This window comes from Miniopterus schreibersii (genome assembly GCF_964146895.1).
Source record: "Miniopterus schreibersii genome assembly, chromosome: 1".
Taxonomy (NCBI): Eukaryota; Metazoa; Chordata; class Mammalia; order Chiroptera; family Miniopteridae; genus Miniopterus; species Miniopterus schreibersii.
The window spans coordinates 97,516,029-97,539,880 of NC_138101.1; the positions used below are offsets into that span (position 1 = coordinate 97,516,029).

Consider the following 23,852-nt stretch of genomic DNA (forward strand, 5'->3'; position numbering starts at 1 on the left):
GCACCAGCATAATCTTTTTTTTGTTGTTTTTGTCCAATGACTCATAACATTTAAGAAAGAGAAATCGCCATTTCCTAATATTCCAATGTGATCTCCCCCCCCACCCAGAGATCAGAAGGCATCCTTGTTCCTCTAAGAACTGTGCATTTGCCCAAAAGATGCGAGTCTCCTCCACAAACTCTTATCTTTCTCTTTGTTAGTGACCAGTCAACTTAGAACAAGGAGCTTCATGAATAGGACCCTTGAAGAGTTTAATAATATAATTCTCAAAATACAATAGATTCTACTGCAGATATGGTCCTATTCTTTAAATATTTGGAGCACAAAAATAATTGTAAGAAGCCCAATTACATTTTATAACTAAATATGCAGAACCAACTGATTAGGTAATTATTTAACACTTAATAAAAATTGTTAAGATTCTGTATAGACACAACACAAAATTGATATATTTAGAATTTGTTAAAAATTCTCCATTTTGATAGTCACAGTACTTTTAACTATAATTAAGATGTACACCAATAAAAGATAACTAAAAGTTGTTTTTTTATATGTGTTTTTGTTGATTTTAGAGAGAGGGAGAGGAGTAGAGAAATAGAAACACTGATGAGAATGATACATCAGTTGCTGCCTCTTGCGCGCCCCCTATTGGGGATTGATCCCACAACCCAGGCATGTGCCTTGACTGGGAATCAAACCAGGGACCTCTTGGTTCATGGGTCAACGCTCTACCACTGAGCAACACCGGCAGGGTGATAACTAAAAATTTTTATCAGCATATGGAAGATTATTTTTTATATGGGTTGTTTTAAAGTTAAAATTTCCAGAGGTAGATTTTTTTTTTTTTTAAATGGCATTAATAGAGCTTCTGGGAGAGTAAACTTAAGTAAAATAAGATCAAAGAATCTCTTTCCCAGTACCTAATGAAATAAACGATATAGAAAAGAAATACAACCAAAAGCATCAAAGAGAGGGTCTTGTCATATGCATGTCATAACTTTAGGAGAGAAGAGATAAAATGAAGACATTATTTTCATGTGAGATTCCAGAGCTGTTTTCGTCTGTTTGTTTGTTTGTTTGTTTTAACTAAAGATTTCTGACTAAATAGTTTTAGTGTTATTCCATATTTTGAGGGGTGGGAGATACAGTGGATTATATAATGATCATTTATGAAATGTACCTCCTCAGAACTCTCTGAACTCTTAGAAGCAATGTTGAAGAAACGTGAGATTTTAAAGTGTTTCACTAATGCCCTAATATAGAGAGAAAATCCTGAGCATATAAGTAGTTACCCAGGGATCCATTGACAAGTGGGGAGCCGCAAGTAATACTAAAGATCCTCAGGAACCCATATTCCAGGGTTCTGCACTGAATAGCAGCAGGGCCAGGATAATAAATACACCACAGCCTGAAGAGTGGACTGCACTGACTGGGTGGAGTGGGCCTTGGTGGAGGATATCTAGTGCGCTCTCAGCAGAGGAATCATAATCCGGCATCCAACGAAGGCTGTAATTAACCTCCAAGTTCTCCCTTTCCCTCTCCCCTCATTCTGAGGCTTTAGAAAGGTTGTAGATAGCAACACCCAGCCCTCGAATTCTGAGACCTAGAGAGAAGACTAAGTGAGTAAAGACAACACATTGTGCAGGGTGACCAGAGAAATTCATCCGCGATCTCTCAGGTGACATAAAAGTTCTGGGCAAAACAGTCCCTCTATCACATGTAAGCAGTACGAAAATAATGGCATGATAGCCGTATAATAATTCTTTTGAAAAAAATTATAAAAAGGAAGAAAAAAATATTGACTGAAAAAGGTGGGCAAAGTACATAAAAAATCCAGCTTGGGGAGGAACAAAAGAAATAAAGGAAATCTTCATAAGTGAGTCATATGCAGAGGTTAATGGGTAAAGTGCCATTACAGTTTTCAAAAGGAACTCCAACAATAGATAAGAAAATAGAACAATACAAAAGGTGGAATTACAAAACTAAAGATAAAAAACAACAAAATCAGAATCTCAAATCAGAATATTGAATCCAATTAAATCTAGAACTCAAGGTTATACAATTGGAGAAAATCATGGTGAACAAAACAGAATTTTAAGGTCATAAATCATGAAAAAAAAATACCACTACTAGCTCAGTGAGGTGGAAGCAAATGTAATAATAACATCAATATTAACTGTTATAAGTTAACATTAATTTTGTGTAGTTAATATGTGCAAGGCACAGTCTTTTTCATTTTATCAATGAATTCTCGTTTATTTCTTTAAAAACCTTTATAATTCTAGTGTCTTAATCCCACTTTATAGTTGAGAAAATTAAGGAATGGGAATACTAATTCTCCCAAGTGAAGAAACTGACATTCAAGTGCAGTCATCCTGATGCCAGAGTTTCCTTTGTTTTCCACTGTTAAGCGTAAGAATGATCGCACTTTGAATTATTGATGGTGTAATTTAGTTCACTTTTTACTTTATTCATTTTCTTTAATACTTAAAAAAAACCACATATGTATTTTAATGAAAACAATGAAGTCATTATTCTATTAAAACAAAACACCTAAAACCTATGTGATTAATATAAGGTAGATGACTGGGGCTAAATGACCTCTTAGCTCAATCCTTAGGTCAATAGTGACAGTCTAAGAACAGGAAGCCCTACGTGAATTACGTCAGGGCAAGCAGCACAAAGCTGCTAAAGGGGAAACAAAGTGCCTGCCAGTGTACGTGACAACCAACCCATGCCAAATCTAGTGTATATTTTTTATAAAAATTAAGGATTTCAAAATAAATATGCTTAGTATAAATCCATGTTCTGAGGAGGTAGAAATGGTGGATTTATATAAGGATCATTTGTGGAAAGAGCTTTGGAAATCTAAATAATACAGTTCATGGTCTAATTGTAGTTGTTATCTTCAATCTGATTCAGTATTTTCCATAAAACCTGCAGAAAACATCAACTAGATCAAAGTTTTATGCAGCAATATTTGCTTGAGTTAACTGTACTTTTTATTTTAAATGAGCAGATAGTTCTGTCATTGTAGTACACAAATATATGAATACAAAATAAGTTCTCAAATTAAATTTTCCTCTTTGAATAGGAATTTAAAAATGAAGAGCTCTACAAAAATATAATTATCTTTCAGCTCAACTGTCTTACCAATTTTTTAATAACTAGAATGACCAGAAGATATGAAAATGCTGAAAAACAAAATCATGGCTTGAAGAATGTAAGTGAATAGGTTTTTTGTTAAGACAGACCAGTAAGTGAAAGTGTCCTTCTATCAACATTAAAGGACTAAAATTTATATACTTTGTAATAGAGAACTGTAGGAAAAGTTCAAATAATAAACCTTAATGGCACCTCCCTGCTTTTTTTAATGTAATAATTTTTAATCTTTCATTTCCTCTTCATCCACATATATGTAAGCATGCAATCATAGTTACTAGTCTCTTAGGGCAAAAATGTTCATGGCCTTATCCTCCGCTGCCTCCCTGCATTTAGTGAGTGAGTAGAGTTCCAAGTTTGAAGGTCAAGATATTTGAGAAGTTTGAGACCAAAGAGAAAGGTGAATAATGAAAATGAAAAATATTTTCAAAGCTGCATTATAGCTGTAGTAACACATAACTAAGGAACTGCTTGTTTGTTTGTTTTTTGCATTTTGATGTTTTTGAGGTTGAGTTTTTGGTGGTTTTTTTTGAAAGACAGTGTGGTAAAAGTAAACCAGGACTGGACAAGAGTGAGAAGATCTGGCTCAGGTCTACCCTCATTTATGAATTGCACAGGACTCAATTTCCTGGAAAACTTCAGTTTTAAAGTATCAGGTAAACATATCAAAGAAACTGCTACTTTCTCTTTTTGCTGAAGAGCCCTTTCTATATATCCATATTATTTAGTATTTGTTACCTTTTTCATTTTAGATATATAAAAATATTATAGCTTAAAAGAGCAACCTCACTTAAAAATACGCAAGTAGAAAATATCTTACAGTAAGAGCTTGAAATAAGTATACAAAATTTTAGGATTGACAAAGAAATTTTTTTAAGTAAATGGAAACAATTTTAAAAGCATGTTTCTATACTGTTTAGTACTTTTGTTGCTTTAATTCACTATGTTGACTCTGAAAATGAGTGGTTAACTTAAAAAAACTGAAGGCACTGTTTCCAGGAATGAGATTTGAAAAACAAACCTAACAGAAATTTTAAAATGTAGTGCAGACCCAGAATTTTAGCTTATTTTCTAAAATATAACAAAACAAACAAACAAAAAACACCTGCGTGATCAGTGTAACTAATGTAGGGCAAGCACCTATAGGTTGCAAACTCACTCTAGGGTCCTTTTAGAGCACATATGGCTGATTTAGTATCATTTTCTCCATTCTGTTCGTTCTACTGGGGCTCAGATTCAAGCAATTTGAAGTCTGTTGTCAACCTATAACCTTTTTGTGATGAAGAAAATATTGGACTACGGTGTCCTATGTGTAAGACAATGTAAGGCTTGTCTGGGAAATTTTTTTGCAGTGCAGAAATTTATAAGGAAAACACAAGCAACAAGTTTGAGAATAGACTTTTTAAGTTTCAAAAACACTGTAGTTGAAATATCTCTAAAGCCTACCCTTATTTTCATCCCTACTGTTTATTTCCTATAAACAATATGGATTTTTTCTCTTTCTAAATCTTGAATTTTCTCTAGCTATTTTTTATTCAAGGTCATAATAGCTGCATAATTATGGCTTCACTACAAACAAAACTTTTGCAATATTTCCCCAGACTCTCCCAAGTTAAAACTGTTTGGATTAGAATTGTCATAGCTTTCTCTACAAATCACATACAAACTGTTTCCTTATCGCTTGAAAGGACAGGATCATTAGCCATTAAAACTCTTTCTGGTATCTATATAAAAATTATTTCTCTAGTAACCTGAATTCTATAAATTGGATAAATTTTTAAAAGATACTTAAAATATTAAAAATAAGCATTTTTCCCCCCAGTAAATTTTATTGGTAAGTTGAGTCAGAAAGGCCAGCACGGCCAAGGGAGGGAGTGCTGTCCAAGTCCTCACAAGTGCAGAGCGCGCCACTTGTCCAGGGGGCCACGGCTGGGGACGTATTTGACTCCACAACCATCAGGGATGAGGTGCTTCTTAGCCACTTTGTCTTCAAATTCGTCAGCATTAAACTTGGTAAAGCCCCACTTCTTGGAGATATGGATCTTCTGGCGGCCAGGGAACTTGAACTTGGCCCGGCGTAAGGCTTCAATCACGTGCTCCTTGTTCTGGGCCTTGGTGCGGATGGACACGATGACCTGGCCTATGTGGACTCGGGCCACCGTGCCCTGCGGCTTCCCGAAGGCGCCGCGCATGCCCGTCTGGAGCCGGTCGGCCCCAGCGCAGGACAGCATCTTGTTGATGCGGATGACGTGGAAGGGGTGCAGCCGCACTCGGATGTGAAAGCCATCTTTTCCACAGCTCTTCACCATGTATTTGTTGGCACAAATTCGCGCGGCCTCCAGGGCTTCAGAAGAGAGCTGCTCGTATTCATCAGACACCATGTGGCCGCAGAGTGGGAACTCATCCACTTTTGCCTTTTTCCGACCCAGGTCAAAGATGCGGATCTTGGCATCAGGGACACCTCGGCAGAAGCGAGACTTCGGATACGGCTTGTTCTTACAGTACCGGTAACAGCGAGCCGGGCGGCGGCCCATGGCGGCAGGAACCGTTACACAGCGACGAAGACGAGGTCTCGCCCCACACCACGCATGCGCCTGATATGCTTGGCCCGTCGACCAGCCGGGGAACCGTAGAGTCCCGTCGGGGACGTAAAGGTGCTTTTTTACGACATTCCGACCGGAGATGCCGCAACGCTCTACACCTGCCGGCGGGCACAGTTGGGCGCGTGAGCCCGGAAGAGGCCGCTTGGTCCGCTCGCCGCGGGCCGGCAGGTCAGGCGCGGGGCGGGCGCCGGCGGCTGCGGAGGCCGGTTTCCTCCTCCTGCCCGTCGTGGGTGTGGAGCGTTTGCCCTAAGCTCTTAGTGTAGAGGACATATTTTCCTAGAGATTAAATGAGAGAGCTCTCCAGCTAGTCAGCATACTGTGCCTAGCGTGTCTGTTTGTCAACACTCGTGTATCCGTCGGTGTTTTCCAGGGGTGGCCGCCCGGGGAGGCGGTGCCTTGGCTGCGCTCCGCGGTGAGACGGAGGGAGACGCGCCGCCAGTGGCGACAGGGCCGGGAGAAGGTACCTGTTATGCCTGTTGCTTGTTGCTTTAGGAGCCTGGATTTTGGTGGTTTTATGTATTTGGCCATATGGAATGATTTTACTAACAAAATGGCACCCACAAAATTGAAATACGAAGTGAATTTTTAAATTTAAGACTACTTACAGTGTATGCTTCATTAATCTAATATCTTACTGAGAACGAGTTTAATAGTTTTCCCCCCTGATGTTAGGTTTTGTAAAAGTATGATTAGGGTCAGAGTGTGGGGAAGGAGGAAAGTAAAAGATAAAAAACAACTTACAGATGGTCTGCAATTCCTACTTGGATTTTTTCCAGCTTTTCTGATTCCTTCATGCTGTTTCAGGAATCTGTGACGTCAGGGAACACAGTCCTTCCAATATGAGTATAACCTTCCAGTGCTTTCTTTTTAACAGGGAGACAAATAACTCTTATACTTGAAATAACTGGGCTTTTACAGAATACTCCTATTAAAGTGGAAATATTAAACTTCCACTTTAGAGAGCTTTCCCCCTTCCATAGAAGTTGCTCGCTTCTCCACCCGCCCTTCATGTCTGCCTTTGCTTCCCTCCGGTAGTTTCTATTTACTATGTAAGCCTGCCTGTGAAGATAAAGCAGCAAATAATGCTGCGTTGCTCTCGCTGCGCTTACACGCCTAGGAGGGGATTTAGATGCTGCTCCGATAACACTTCACCATACTACAAAATACAAAATGCGCCACAGGAAAGGCAGAGCGAGCCCCGAGAGCCGGGGGTGAGGCCTGATGTAGACCGGAATGAGCAGGAAGACTTTATCGGGAAAGAGACTTTGCACCGTGAGTGCGGCGCATGGGCCTGGCACATGCAGACCCTGAGGCAGGCGAGGACCTGGGCCGCGTAAGGAGCCGGAAGGCCCCTGTGCCTGGGGCTGTGGGGGTGAGCAGCGTAATGAGTCCACACTGTAAGGGAGGGTGCCTTGCACATCCGACAGGGCCCCTTTACAAGTGAGGGATGCTCACCTCTTACTGGAAGAGCTTTACACAGGTTTTACCCTCTCGTAATGTATGATCTGGTCAGTGGACTGGAAGGGGTCAAAAAATGGATGTAGGATGAAGGCTTTGCAACACTTAAGAAGCGAGGATAACTTGAACATGCTCTTAATATATTCTACTTTATAAACATGTTTGTATCTTTTTCTACTACTGCATGACGAGAATCTGTCCTAATTCGGAGGGAGAGGAGTCTGTGAAGTCAAAGGAAGATATTCAACCAGAGTTCATGTGCCATCGTGCTCTCACCCACACCTGTCTAGGTCGTGCTTTGGGTTTCAACAACCCTAGAGTTCTCTGACCAGCAGATGCTGTGTCCCTCTCAGGGCCTGCTTGCGTAATCCTCTTTCCCTAATCCAAAGGGTGACTAATCATGGTTTGCTTGGCCCTGTACCCATTTTGTACCTAGAAGTACTGCATCCTCCAAAACCCCTCAATCCCAGGCACAATGGGAAGGTTGGTCACCCTACCACACTTCTGCATGGGGCCCCTCATAGTTGCAGGGTAGAGTCAGAGGGTGAGAGGAGGAAGGGAGAGCCAGGTTGGCGTTCTTCACTTATACTGTCTCCCTTAGTCATACAGATATTAGAAAGGAGCTTGTGGAAAGTGCATGAGACAAACCATTTAAAATTTAAAAGAAAATAATTTTCCTCAGTCATTTCCAAAATTTTGAGTGTTCTCTTATGTTCTAACTCCTACCACTCACAATGTGCATCATGCTGAGCAAACCTTTCGAAAACTAAAAAACTCATCTGCTTTGGAGTAGCCTGAAATATTGTCAAGGAGGTGATACCTGGGAAATAATTTTTATTTTTCTTATTTGCTAAATTTATTACTTTGATAAATACAATAAAAGTGTAGCCAAGGGAGACACTGGTGTTATATAACATAGAGATGGGTTAGCACAGCCGGTGTGGCTCAGTGGTTGAGCTTCGACCTATGATCCAGGAGATTGAGGAGGTTCGATTCCCAGTCAGGGCATATGCGGGGGTTGCAGGCTCAATCCCCAGTAGGGGGCATGCAGGAGGCAGCCGACCAATGACTCTCATCATTGATGCTTCTATCTCTCTCTGTCCTTCTTCTTCTCCCTTCCTCTCTCTGAAGTCAGTAAAGATATATTTAAAAAATAAAATAAAGTAGAGATAAAGAATGAGGAGGATATATGTAAGTGAAGGTAAGGAATAAGGTTAGAAAGGAACATGGCAACTATACAAGACTTAAGATCTGTGAGAACAAGGACTATATTTGGGCCACTGTTTTGTCCTCTGTTTTTGGCAAACTGTGTGCCCCATAGCACAATAAGTACTTGAACAAGTCCACAACACTACTGAGATGCAGTGGTGTGTTGGAAAATGTGTAACAACCTGCTCTTGGGGAGCGGGGGCTGCAAATTTGTAGTGTTTGCTGACTTCTGTGGTCTAAATATTCCATCATCAATTTCAACCACCATTGTGATATTAATGAACATGAAGGGGGAGATTGATGCATACAGTTGGCTCTTGTGAGCCAGTGTTAGCTGGTTCCAGCATGCTATCATTTGGCTATGCTTACCAAAGAAAAGTAGAAAAAACAAACATGGCGAAAGTTACTAATACATAATCTGAAGTAATAAATTTGGGAATGGGTAGGGAGAGATCATTTTCTAGGAGCCCTTAAAAAGCAGACAGGTAAATAAATATGTTTATACTTGAGATTTCATTTTTGACTATGAAGATGTCTTTCCTCCATGGTTTCCCTCTCCTAGTCCACAACCCCTGTGTAAGAGGTCTGCACTGTTCTGCACTTATTGATTAGTTATGCATCAAGACAGCCTTTAAGTACTTGGAATTAGCCCTGAACAGTGTTAGAAATAAAATCAAATTCCCAGTATCCTCTGCCTTCACACAAAGACTGGAAAAGAACAGTTCTGTGTATCAGATCAATGTAGCACTGTCTTTCCTTTGATATCATATTTCCCAAAGAACTAAGCCTGAATTTGTTCTCAAAAAATAATATGCACTGGAGTCTAAAATATTGACTGACATGCACCCTGCATTTTCCCACCAGCTGCTGGAACCATCTGCATTGTTGATCACTGAGTCTTTATGCAGCCTTCCATCACTTGTTTGACAGTGCACTGTGATTCAGAGATCATGTTCCCACTTGGGCTCTCAGTGAGGTGTGATGCCTCCACTGATGATGAGCAGTCATTTTCATTAGTGTTACTTAGTAACTGCACACTGGGAGCTGTAAACTCAGTATGTTTGAGAGCCCAGATGAGCAACTTGACTATATTTTCCTAGAGTTGAGTAGTGAATGTCAGAGTCATGGTTATGGTTGGCCTTTTCTTCAGTGAGCCAACGGTATCTATTGTCCTGACTAATGGGGTGGTCACGATGCCTGTCTTTCACTCACCTTATTAACAATAGCCCCCTTATCTATTTGACAAATGCACATTTTTCGAATAGAAATATAGTCAGATGATTTTAACTGTTTAGTTCCAGAAGCCTAATTAATTTTTGACTGATATTTTATACATTTTGATGGTTCTTTTTTGGGAATTTTTTTACATTGTTCCAGGTAATTGGAAAAAATAGGTGACGATTAAATCAAGAAGTACTGCATGCATTATATGCTCATTAGAATTGATTTTAGGTTGTAATTTTTTATTTGTTTAGGCTTTGTTCTTGTGCAAAATTTATAAGCCATTAATCAGTTTTATATGGTAATTAATATGCAGTTTTATAAATATTTAAGTAATGCTATAACAAAGATATAATTTATATAATAAGTAATAAACATGCTATAACAAAGCATAATAAGAAAAAGCTATACTAAAGATGACTTGAATCAACACAAAGAATTTACATATATATTTATAAGACCTCTCTCTTAAAAGGAATTAGTCCAATAAGAAAATTCAAGAAACATTGATCTTGGGTTAGGGTGCTATGTATGAAGCTTGTCCTCTCTCCCACATATTGAGTACATGCACTTCTGTTCTTTGGATACAAGTCCCTGCCTATTTATTTAAAAGTCAAAATGATGGAAGTAATATTTTTCTCCTATTGCCCAAGTTGCTTGCCAATAGTAGGAAGTTTGTGTGGCTTACTCGGTTTATAGACATGCATGAAAAAATATTTAAATGTTGAGATTATTTAATCATTTATGTCATGACACCCAGTTGTATTTCAGGTTAAATGAATATTGCATATTTAATGGGTGATCTCTTTATCCACTAAACAGATTTTTAAAAATAAAGTTGAACAATCAATATTAATGATTAGAGGTAAGGGTTTTTTAATTATGAAGAAGTATTCCAATTGATGAAGCTCTGACTTGGGAAGATTTTCTTTTTTACTATATACAATGTATCCATTTTATTATTCCAATTAATATTTTCATAATTTCACAAGGACTGGCCTATAATTATATCCATTATACAGATGGAGAAAGGGAAGTTGAAAACATCATTTTACAGCTTATTTTTAAAAATAATTTGTTACTTTTCAATTATAATTGGTATGTACAATTATATTTGTTTCAGGTGTACAACCCAGTGATTAGACATTTATGTAACTTACAAAGTAATCACCCTAGTAAATCTAGTACCCATCTGATACCATTCTTAGTTATTAAAACATTATTGAGTATATTTCCTACACTCTACTTTATATCCCCATGTCTATTACCTAACAACCAATTTGTACTTCTTAATTTCTTCATCTTTTTCACCTATTCTCCCCAACCTCCCCTCCCCTCTGGAAATCATCAAAATGTTCACTGTATCTGTGTGACTTTGGAAGGCTATTTATTTATTTATTTATTTATTTATTTTTTATTTATTTATTTATTTATATTTTTTAATCGTCACCCAAGGATATATTTTTGTTGGTTTTTAGAAAGAGAGGAAGAGAGAGGGAGCTCAATGTGAAAGAGAAACATTGATTGGCTGCCTCCGGTACGCTCTCCAACCAGGGATCAAACCCACAAACCAGGTATGTGTCCTGACTGGGAATTGAACCCACAACCTTTTGGTGTACAGGATGACGCTCCAACCAACTGAGCCACCCGCCCAGGGCTGCAAGGCTTTTTAAAAAGTTTTGCCTCGCCTGTCACACATTTTAATCGATTTGCATTTTGTTTTTTCTATGGCAGCAAATACTAAGGACTGTATCAGACAACATTCCATACTGTTTGAGACACACAGTAAATCACTACATTATTGATCTGCTTAGTAGCTATGTAAAGAATTTGGTATTGCTCAAAGCTTCTTGGAGTAATCTCTAGTGTCTTTTCTTTGCCTAGGGACTTTGGATAATCTAACAGTGTGATTTAGGGTAAGGGATGACCATTCCAGAAAACCCAACAATGTGGTATAGGTTTTTGGTCAGTGGAATCATTTGACCTGGAGACTGACATCAACGATGTGAATAATCAGTCAGTCAATCATGGTTACATAATCAAGTCCCGATAAAAACTGAACCCTGGTGCTTGGGAAAGTTTTTGTGGATGGAAAGACTCCATATATATTGTCAGAAATCGATAGAAGAGTAATGCAATCTGGTTCAATGGGGAGAGGACAGTGGTAACTCCATATTTGGTACTTCTCTTAACTCTACATATGCACTTCTTCCTTTGGGTAATTTTAGTCCATCTCCTTCCCTGTAATAAACCATAACTATGACTGTAATTGCCTTCAGTGAGTTCTGTGAGTCCTTATAGTGAATTATCAAACCTGAAGGTGGTTTGGGGAATCCCCTAAATCTGCAACTGATATCAGAAATAAGGCCAGTCTAGGGGACTGTAATATCTAACTTTGTAGTTGGCTCAGACTCTGTAATTTCTGTCTGTCATCCCCATAAACCTAATAAGCCATGTATAAGTGGTGGGGCAAGCAAAGAGGAGAATATAAATCTAGTTTAAAGTGCCTAGAGGAGTTAAAACATATGCTAACAACAAGTAAAGACTGTCCTAAAAAGTCACTTTTTTCTGCTTAAAAGTACAGTGTGTATTTGTTGAAGAATTAGCAAAAACATATGACAAAAATATAAAGGTATAGGCTTTTGAGATTTGGGTGTGTTTTCTTGCAATAATATTATATATGCCATTTTAGAAGCTGAACTCTTTATTAAGCTTTTTCTGTAAGAATAAATGGTCTTCATATTGTTTTAGTAATAGAAAAATATATTTTATCATATACTAAGTTATAGATCCATATATGGACAGATTTACTTCCTGCTTGTCTTATTTCATTGTTCTATTCATATATGCAAGAGTTAGTGCCATAGAACTTCAGCAAAAGCAGCTTCAACTTATATATTGATTTAACTTGAGGTCAACATCCAGGAGCTAATTGGTCATACATAAAGGCTTACTACTTCTGACAAAATAATATTTTAGAGTGAGATTTCTCCTCAGTCACTTAAGCTGCAGAATGTAGATTAGCTACAAACAGTGCCAGTGACCAGCATAAAAAAATTTTGATACAGTCTAAAACAAGAATGCAAATGAACAAAATAAGCCATTGACATGCCATGTTTTGGTGAAAAAATTGATTTCAAAGAAGTAATAATTCTTAATTTTCTACTGGACAGTAAGAGAATTTGTAAAATTCTGGCTAAACCTAGAAGATACTTTTTTCTTATTTTTCCTTGAGGTTGCATAAAATATTATTTTTAAATGGTTCTAAAGACAATTTAAAGGCATTTGGGATCAAAGCATATATGAAAGCTTTACTTCCCTCACAATCTTACTTGAACGCCACCTTATATCCTTTGTGGACTGAGGTAGATTAACCATTTTTGCATGCATACTAATAAAAAAATCTTGTGTCTTAACAAATTCATTTGAATGGGTCATTTAAACATAATTGTATTACCAAGTTCTTTCTGGAAATTTAGTAAGTTCTGAGGATCACGTGTTGAAGTTCACAGTGAAGGTCACAGGCAATGTCATAACATATCTCATGTATATAAAATAAGAGTACACCTGGGCTCAAGGATGACATGTATCTCTTTATAAGAATATTTTCTCATACATCATTTAACTCATTTCCCCAAAATAATTTTCTTGGAAGGCATACAAAAACAAGTTAATCTGATTTCCAAAACGAAGAAGTAATACTCAGAATATCAAGTGACTCGCCCCAAAATAAAATCTGATAAATGGTAGATCTTAAAGCTCAGCTCATTTGTAAACACTTTTTCCATAAATTTTTCTCCTTCAAAATTTACCATTAAAGGTCAGGCTCACTTAGCATCTGAAAATTAAGCTGGCTCTGTGATGAATTATGAATCAGTTGTGGGGCACATCCAGGGTCTGTGGTTCTGAAACCAATAGAGTTCTCAGGGTCTTCTTTAAAAATAGAATAACAATTATGAATATAAAATTAGAGACAAAGCAAATATTTATTTAGAATAAGAAAAGAAATAGAAATTATAAATAGCTATTAAAATAAAACTTAAAGCTCATTTTTAAAAATAACATGCTTTTTCGACCCAAGAACCAAGAGGTCATGGTTCGATTCCTGGTCAGGTCACATGCCTCAGTGTCGGACTAGATCCCCAGTGGGGAGCGTGTAGGAGGCAACAGATCAGTGATTCTCTCATCATTGATGTTTCTATCTTTCTCTCCCTCTCTCTTACTCTCTCTGAAATCAATAAAAACATTAAAAAAAGTAACCTACTTTTATTAATTGCCTGATCCTCCTTTAAAATCTTTCTTTTATTTTCTGCCTGCATATTCTTTGCTCTTCTCTTCATTTGACCATTATTTTCTAACAGTTTTATGAAGAATATAAATTCAGTTCAATTTTTCCTCCAGTAAAATTTTTGAAATTTATATTGATAACATATAAAAGCTTCTTTCAGCCTTACAACTGAATATCACACACACCATGTACATCTTTAGGATCATTGTCAAAGTGAGAAAAACCTTTTCTTTTTCATATATGAACTGTAATATTTCAGAAAATTTCAATTTGCTATGACTACTCTTACATATTAAAGGACAATACTAGTGAACCACTATACAGTTGATATCTTCCTTGCAATATAGTGATGGGAGAGCTGGAAACCACTTATCCACTATACACATGAGAACTGATTGTATACATCTCTTACCAATTTTGAGTTCAGTGACATCATATTGGTAGATTGAATTACCCATGGTGGGAATAATTTACACCATTGACAAAAACTAAAAATCAGCCCTTTTTTATTTAGTTTTGTGTGTTTTTTGTTTTTCAGGAAAGCCATTTCTTAAACTGTGTACCACCACTGTTACTACTTTCTCTCAAGTTATATGTTTATTTCATTGGTGTCAGCACTTCATGTCAGGTCAGTCAGATATTTAAATATTTTTCTAATGAGCTCCAACAATTTATTATTCCATTAATTGTGTTATAAAATAATTCAAGTACCTATTTATAATTTCAATTATAATTTTTGCTTAAATAAAGCTATTGATGTGATCTGAATTTTTGGCAACGATTTGGTTCTTGATTACAGAATACTTTCTATTGATGTTATTTATCTTTATTGCTTTTATTTATAATTCACCAGTTTTTACCAATTTTTCTCAGTTATTTAATAAACTTGAAAGAACTGTCAAATGAAAAGTCTATATTTTTCATTCTTTCCAAGTGAAATTTCCCAAAATATTCTTCCAAATTGCCATGAAAATGGTATGGTTCGGCTTTCACAGTCATTTAAATAATCACCCCTTTGACCACATATCTTTGTATCACAATGCTGGATGAGTTGACTCAGAGTAGTCTGAGTACCCGTGGAAGCAATTTCCACACCAGAACAACTATCAGTAACTTACCCATACATTGCTCTAACTGCAAACTACATAAACATACTCTATTAAGCCCGTACTAAATGCATTCTCTAATAACTTCCGTTCAACCAGATCCCAAAATTGCCAAGGCCACTCTAATGCCCTGTGACCCCAGGGAAAGTATGAATGAAGAAAAGTAGCAGTGCAAAAGTGACTGCAAATTTTATAAAAAGAATATGTGAATTCATTGCTGGCGGCCTATCATAGGGCCTGGGAAGGAGGCTGTGTAATTGAAGGTATCTGAATCTGAAGCTTTATTTATTGTGTTAGAAGTTATTTCATTTCTGAGCTGGTGACATATTGCTTTCTACTTCTTAATACCATTTTTAATTTTTACTTCCCTAAGTGACTTTTCTCTCATATTTACTTTCTGCAGTTCCAGTGTCTTCAAAATCTTCTAACATTATTTAGTCATAACTACCCTCAAATCCGTTACTCACACTAAAATATAGATTATAGTTTCCAACTTAAAATTTCTCTCTCTCAAGGTTTGCAAGAGCAAAGCTTTACAGTAAAAGAAGTGAGTAAGAATAATACAATTTCAAGAAACAAAGAATTGGGAAGAATATTTTAGCATATGGGTCTATACAGATGCCTCCAAGTCCACGGCAGATATATAAATATAAATATATATATATATATGTATGCATATATATACATATATTTTTTAAATTATATTTTATTTTTATTGTTGACATTATTACAGATGTCCCCCATTTCCTCCCCTTTACACCCTTCCACCCAAACCCCACCCTTCCCTCCCTCTGGCCCTAACTGCTTTGTCTGTGTCCATGGGCTGTGGATACGTGTTCTTTAGCTATTCTCTTCACCTTTCATCCATCCTCCCCATCTACCTGCCCTCTGCCATCTGTGATCCTGTACCTTGTATCCATGTCTCTGGTTCTATTTTGTTCATCAGTTTATTTTGTTGGCGAGACTCCACATGCGTGAGATCATGTGACACTTGTCTTTCTCTGTCTCACTTATTTCACTTAGCATAAAAATCTCCAGATCCATCCGCGCTGTTGCAAAAGGTAGGAGTTCTTTCTTTTTTATGGCATCGTATTCCATGGTGTAAATGTCCCACAGCTTTTTTATCCACTCATCTGCTGATGGGCACTTGGACTGTTTCCAGATCTTAGCTGGTGTAAATTGGGCTGCTGTGAACATAGGGGTGCATATATTCTTTCTGATTGATGTTTTGGGTTTCTTAGGTTATATACCCAGAAGTGGGATCCCTGGGTCAAAAGAGAGTTCCATTTTTAATTTTTTGAGGAAACTCCATACTGTGGCTTAGATTTTAATTAGTTGAAGGAATAAAACTAGTCAATAAATGTTGGCTTGTCATTTTAAAAAGAAATTTGGATACTTACCAAATGTCTTATAATAAAATGGATTCCAGAAGGATCCATGATTTAATCATTATGTCAGAGGTGGTCAAAGGGGTCCTTGGCTAGAGATAACATCTGGCCAGAGACAGTACTCTGCACCCCCAGTTCTTGTCTTGTAGGAATAAATTCAAACGAGATAACAACTAACAGCAAAAGCAGGCAAGGATTTATTTGTAGGAAAGAAATACAATCAGATAGGACCTGAGCCGGCAGCTCAGCTGGTGGAGACCGAACTGAGTGCCCGGACATTTGGGAGTTTAGAGGATTTATACCCCTAAGCTGGCACACCTCTAACCAAGGAGCAAGTTACCCCCTCCCTCAGGTATCAAAATGTATCTTTAAGCTACAAGGGTTCTTCATCAGGGCATTATCCTACTGGTTAGACCACACCCTGGAAGGCTCTGAATCTTTCCTGCCCACACAGGCGCCTGCCACCTCCATTGTCTATTTTCAGTTTGTCAGTCTCACACTCATTTCCTCCAAGCTCCAGCTCCCTCTCCCAGCTCTCCCAGCCCATATCTTTCTATATGCCTACTCTAACAATTAGAATGAAATATCAGTAGAAAAGATAACGTGACTTTGTTTACAATCTTGAAGTGGTAAAGATTTATTGAAGCAGGACACAAAAAGGAGTGACTGTAAGGAAAGCTTGTGACTTCTTAAAAAATTAAATTTCTGTAAGATTAAAATTAAGAAATAATTTTATATTTATTATAAAATTATATATATGTTTCTAGTCACACAGACACACATATATTACTTAGAAAGAGGATATACATTGTGCAGAGATTCCATGGAAAAAATATTAATGAAATTCTGGTTATCTATTAATGTATCATAACTACCCCAAACTTAGTGCTGTTAATTAATAAAAATCACCTATTTGCATTTTCTGTCGTGGTTCTGGGTGTTGACTAGTCTCAACAAGTTAGTTTTTACTTGAGGTCTGTTCATGACATTGCAGTCAGATGGTTGCTGGGACTAAAGTCATTGTGAAGGCCACCTTACTTCCATGTTTGATGGTTAATGCTGTTAGGTGGGGTTTCAACTGATGCATTTAGCTCGACTTCTCCATGTGACCTGGTCTTTATCTCAGCATGGTAACTGGGTTCTAGAGCACACATCCAACAGCGAAATCCATGTGGAAAATTTATCAGCTAGTCTCAGAAATTATGTGACATCAGTTCTGTTCCATGCTTTTTATTAGGAATGAGTCACTGATCCCAGCTCATGTTAAAGGGAGGAGGGATTAGACTCTTTTTCATGATAGAAGTTGGGTCCAAGTTGGTAGCCATGTTTCAAATCACTGTAATCTTGGACATGGACGACAGTGTGGTGATTGCAGGAATAAGGGGGGGTGGGTGAGTATAGGGGTTATAAATGGTAATAAAAAAATAAAAATAAAATCACTGTAATCTTTCTTCTGGTCAGAAACAATTTACATTCCTTCCACATGCCAAACATACTTGCCCCTACTCTAACCCCCTAAATATGGCATTTTGGTCAGGTTTGAGGTCCAGATTTTTGTAATCTAAATCAGGTCCAAGTGTAGATGAGTTAACTTTCAATCTGAAGAGATAAGTATCCTGTTCCTCAAATATCCATAATACAGTTGTGGAGCAGGCATAATAAAACTACCATTCATAAAGTATGCGAATGGGAAACAAAGTGGTCCACAGAAATTCTGAAAACCATTCAGTCACATGTTGTCAGTTCCTTGATTATGGCTCACTTCTACTTCCTGGGAATAACTTTCTACAAGCCTTGGCTATACTCTCTGGGATCTTAATATTTGCATTCTGAATATTCTTTTGTTTTCCACCAAAAGAGGCTTGTGCTTATGGCTGAGTAGTATTCTAAATCTGCTTCATGCCCATTGAAGTTAAGGTTTCCAAAGGCCTGTTTTTGTTTTGTTCCTTGTACTCCCTAAAGACTGTAGGAAAACACTTAAGATTCTTAGAAGTCCTAGTGTTTAATTGCGAAGATCTGCAAGCTAAACCCTTAAAATCCTTAGAGGGCATTTTGTCGTATAAGAGTCTGAGGCACTAATTTAAGTCTTTCTGAGGTCTTAACAAAGGGTTTAATAGTCACTCTCTCTTGGATTTTTGTCTATAGTCTGCATTTTCCTAAGAGTGCCCTGGATTTGCTCTTTGCCAGCAAGCTTCTTCAGAATTTGAAAATTGTTTGCCATCTGGAGAATCTGGAATGAGAAACAGTTTTGTTTCAATACCCATGAATTTTGGCTCCTTTATATCTAAACCATTTGTCCATTAAATAATGTCTCTCCTCATTTTATTATAGGCAAGTGGAAGCCAGGTGGCACTTTCAACATTTTGCCTGAAAATACCTTTATCTAGATATTAAGTTCATTAAGTAAATTTTTATTTTCCATATTACCAAAGGCAACAATGTTGCTGAACTTTCTGTGAGGACATAATGTACTCCTTTCTTCTAACTACCAATAATATTTTTTTTCTCGAAACTTTTTGTACCCATCAAAAGCTTTGTCAAGGCCTTATAGAATTCCACTAATAGTCTCAAGGCCCTTCAGCATTTTTCCTTCATCAGGTCTCAAAGCCAGTGACACATTTATAATTTTATTTTATAACATCTTACTCCTAGTATCTAAATCTGTTCCAATAAGCTGTTTAACTATGTAACCCCAAAACTCAGTGGCATAAAACAATTCTTTACTATTATTAATATTACTAAAGTTTCTGAACGTTGACTAAGCTTAGCTAGGAGGTCTTTGCTTAGGGTGGCTTTTCACACACATGGCTATAGCTGCTGCTGGCTGTTGACTACTAGGGCTTCACTTGGAGCCATTGGTCAGATTTTCTACATTTGTCTCCCCATGTGTCCTGGGCTACTGCACAGCATTGTTTCTTGATTCCAAGGGATACCAGCAAAGAAACGGACCAGGCAGATGTTTTTGTGACCTAGCCTCAGAAGCATGTAGCCACCACTGCCACAACAGTTGACTAGTTAAAAGTTAGTCCCCAAGGTGACTCCTGGAAAAGTGGAATAAAAACCTATCATAATTTACTTCTCCATAAAAACTAAATAAACACTGGGAAAAATTGTGAAAATAAATCTTTTTAGAACTCTGAAAATTAACCTAATGTTAGATAGAACAAGTGTCTCGAGGTCTGGGCCATTCTTGTTAAATGCTATTCTTGCTAAATGTTAAAATGTAACACACTAATTTTCAGACCAGCTGTAAACAGGATGGATGGTTTGACAAGAACTTAACCAGGTAAGTGTAGCCAAATGCAAAAAAAAAGAAGAAATCAACATGTGATTGACTTGTATACATACACAGCGGCTAGTTCTCCCTTGGGAGACAGAGCTTTGGATACGAATCCCCTGTCTCCTTTACTTGCTGCGCATTGCAAGTAAATAAAACTACCTTGCAACAACCACATCTCATTCTTGAATAAAGCACCCCAAATGGCGAACCCCTTGAGGTCAGTAATACTAAGACTTGCAATAGTGCAAGGAGCATTTATTCTAGAAAAATATCTACATTTCATTAAGAGCATTGAGCTTTGTGGTGGTTTAACTTGTCCTAGTTTCATTCCCTTTTCCCTAGATTCATGGTAGTTTTGAAAACCAACAGCCTTGCAACTATAATAGCCACACAACCACTGGAGGGGCACAGTAGATTAGAAGTGCTTCCAGAAGCTCCATCTCCAGAGAATTGTCACTGTTTGGCTTGTCTGGTACCTCCTTGATAAAACCTCAGTCCAGGCTGCTGTTATTTGACTAACTCAGAGCTGTCTCAGTGGGAAAAGCTCTATCATTAAGTTGTTTGTTGGAAGCAACCGATAACAATTATTTAACATTGCAGCTGCCCTAGGTAGAAATACCCATTGTGAAAAACAAGAGGCTGCCCAAAAACTTAAAACGATGATTTTCGGAATGAGCTATCCATAGGGAGCTTTGAAAAGCTCTAACATAATCCTGGGGGTCTAGAAGGATAGTCACGTATAGGGCTATGCACATGCCTAGAAACTCCTAATCTCTTGCCTTTGGCTGGCCCTGAGGCCCTGTGCAAAGAGGAAATAAAGCCAAAGACTGTTGTAAACTGCTAGAGCTTTGAAAGAAAGCCCAAATAGACACATGCAGCCAGCCCCTCAGCCAAAAGTGGAAAACATTAGTTCAGAGCAATTAAGATCATTTTTTTTTTTGTCTAATCATTAGTAGACCACTAAGCTAACTGAGCAGAGTTTTCAGTGGGCACATACAACAGGAAATAAGGACTTGTGATTTGTCCCAAGAATGCAACATTGGTTAATTCAACACATAATATTAATAGAAAAAAGTATAAAAAACACTTGATTGACCCAATAGACAAGAAACATTTGACAAAATCAATAACAAAAACATTAAATAAACCTGGAATCAAAAGTGGACTAACTCAACCTTATTAAGGGTGTCTGTGAAAGCCAATAGCTAACATACTTAATAGTGGAAGAACAAATGATTTTACCATAACATCAAGAACAAGATAAAGATATTTTCTGTCACACTTCTACTCAGCATTATGGTGGAGATTCTAACCAGAGTAAGTAGGCAAAAATAAAACAAAACAAAGGCATTCATATCGGAAGGGAAAAAGTAAAACTATATGTGCATATGTCGTCTACTATATAGGAAATCATAGGAAGCTTTAAAAAATAGTGTAATTAATACATGAATTTAGTAAGATTTCAAGATAGATCAATATGTAAAACTCAATTGTGTTTCTTTATACTAGCAAGAAACTCCAAATATTAAGAAAAATATTACATTAGCATTAAATATTCTATAGCATGAGAAAGAATAAAACAGGAATAAATTGAACAAAAAAATTTGAAGTCTTGTATACTGAAAATTATAGGACATTATTGAAAGAAATTAAAGATCTAAATATACAGAAAGACCCCCAGGATTATGTTAGAGCTTTTCAAAGCTCCCTATGGACAGCTCATTGCCAAGGTCATTCTTTTAAGTTTTGGCGCAGCCTCTTGTTTTTCACAATGGGTATTTCTACCTAGGGCAGCTGCAATGGAAGACTTAATATTAAGATGGCAATAGCCCACAAGCTGATCTAAAAATTTAATGCTGTTGCTATGAAAATCATGACTTAGTTTTTTTGCAGAAAATGTTAAGCTGATCCTAAAATTCATGTAGAAATGCAAAAGATTCAGAATAGCCATTGTAGTCTTGAAAAAGATAAAGTGGTAGGCCTCACATGTCCCAATTTCATAACTTTTTAAAAAGCTTTTTATAAAGCAATAATCAAGACAGTGTGGTACTGGCATAAGAATAAACATATTTTTCAATGGAATATTATTGAGAATTCCAAAATAAGCTTTTATATTTATCAGCAACTGAATTTTGACAAAAGTGCCAAGAACAGTCAATGGGAGAAAGCAGTCTTTTCAACAAATAGTTTTGGGACAACAGCTATACACGCGCAAACTAATAAAGTTGGACCCCAACCTCAAACCCCATAAGAAATTAATTCAGAGTGGATTATAGACCTAAATGTAAGAACTGAAAACACAGGACACCTAAAAGAAAACAGGAGTAAACTTCAGGGTTTCTTTTATACAGTAAGAAAAGCACAAGTGATAAAGGAAAAATGAGATAAACTGAAATTCATCAATTAAAAAAAATTGTGCTTCAAAAGACATCTTCACATAGTGAAAAGACAATTTATAAAATGGGAGAAAATATTTCTTACATATGTATCTATCCACACTGATCAGCATAGTCCAACTAATTTTATGTATAAATGTGTGCCATCAAATTTTTTTCAAATGAGCTAAACCAAAGAGCATATATTGAAATGTGTCAAAATGTACATTGGAATAATTCGAACACTTGCTTTTATGCACTTTGAAACAATTTAAAAGATGTATAGAGAGTCTTCATTAACAGCATATCACAGTAGGAGCTGGACTACTTTGTTGCTCCTTTCTACTTTAATATATTTAATACAAATAAAATACATATATTAAACAAAAGAAAAAAATAGTATTTTGAAGAACTGTGTGTATGCATATTTTGTTCAGGTTCAATTCTTCTAGAAATTTTTTAATAAATTTTGGATAGAAGTAAATCTAAGCATGCTATTTTAGAGAAGTTTGAAGTATTAAGGAAATAATAATGACCAGTTTAGGTTAGTGTACAGTAATACTCTTAAGCAGCTCTTACTATTTTTGAAAAATACAGTCGAGCATTTTGTTGTTTTACAAAATATTATTAGAAAATATAATTCTTGATGTTACAGTATTTATATATTGTACAAATTATTTCCATCACTGATATAACTGATAGAATGAAATTTTAATAAAACAGCTAATTTGCTCTTTCAGATGAACAGCATAAATATTTAGAGTTAAAATCTATAAGGACATAAATATTATGACGTGTTAATTTTTGTTGTCATCATTGATCCTAACTCATCTTTCCTGTGTGATGGGAATAGTTTCATCCTCCAAGAAAATGACATAGCAAGGATTTCACTGTGTGGCACATCAGTATTCACAGAGTCTCTCCTAGTTATAGCAGTGGCAGAGCCTCATTCCATCAGTGGCACAGTGAGTCAGGCACTATCTCATGAGCATAGCCGCGTGGATCTGTCAACCTTAAACTTGTTAAATTCTCAGTGTTCTGAATGGTATTTCTTTGTCTGTTTCTTAAACAAAGTCTCCAGTTTTAATTACAACTTAAACTAAGGTAAACTTGGGTTGTGAATTACATGTTTTCTACCAAATTAGTTATTTACCAGGCAGAATAGCTTTTAAATTTTTTGAAAGAGCAGAGGGCAATGTTACTAAATTAATACTGTAGATAATATCATCACAGAATTATTTTTCATAACACCTCTATTTGCAAATATATTTTTTATTTAGTTGACTCTGTCAAGTTAAAATCAGTAACTTTTTTTGGTATGGAATTAAAATGATCCAGCCAATTAATCAACAAAGATCTATTGGGTGCCAAATGCTCAGTTCTGTTCTGCTCGGTGCCTCTATGCCAGATGTATAGGAGAACATAACGAACATAGATGTGGGGAAATCTAAATTGGGATATGAGATGTGTGCACATGAAAAGATAAAACTCAGAGCAGTACGAAAATTACCGTATAGCTAGTACGATATAGCATGCACAATTAGAGATGTAAAATTGAATGAAAGTAATAGTTCCTTAAGTTTAGACGGTGAAAAATATATGAAAGAGCTTCCCACCGTGAATCCAAATGCAGGCCTCTCCTTATTCAAAGACGACGTTCTGAGTGGTATGGACAGGAAACTTGCTTCTTAGTCTTTTGTGTTTCTAGAACCTTCGTTCGTGTTTTCTTTCCCTACCCTTCCCAGTGCTCTGTCTGCTGGAA

At 36.8% G+C, this 23,852-nt stretch overlaps 1 protein-coding gene across 1 annotated transcript; it reads right to left on the reverse strand.

Annotated features, from left to right (window-relative positions):
* Positions 1-5,051: 5,051 nt before the first annotated feature.
* Positions 5,052-5,697, reverse strand: RPL10L (ribosomal protein L10 like; the record flags this gene model as incomplete). Its single annotated transcript, XM_081149501.1, has 1 exon — positions 5,052-5,697. Exon 1 carries the CDS (start codon positions 5,694-5,696, stop codon positions 5,052-5,054), a length of 645 nt encoding a protein of 214 aa, XP_081005627.1. The 5' UTR covers position 5,697.
* Between the last annotated feature and the right edge of the window lie 18,155 nt (positions 5,698-23,852).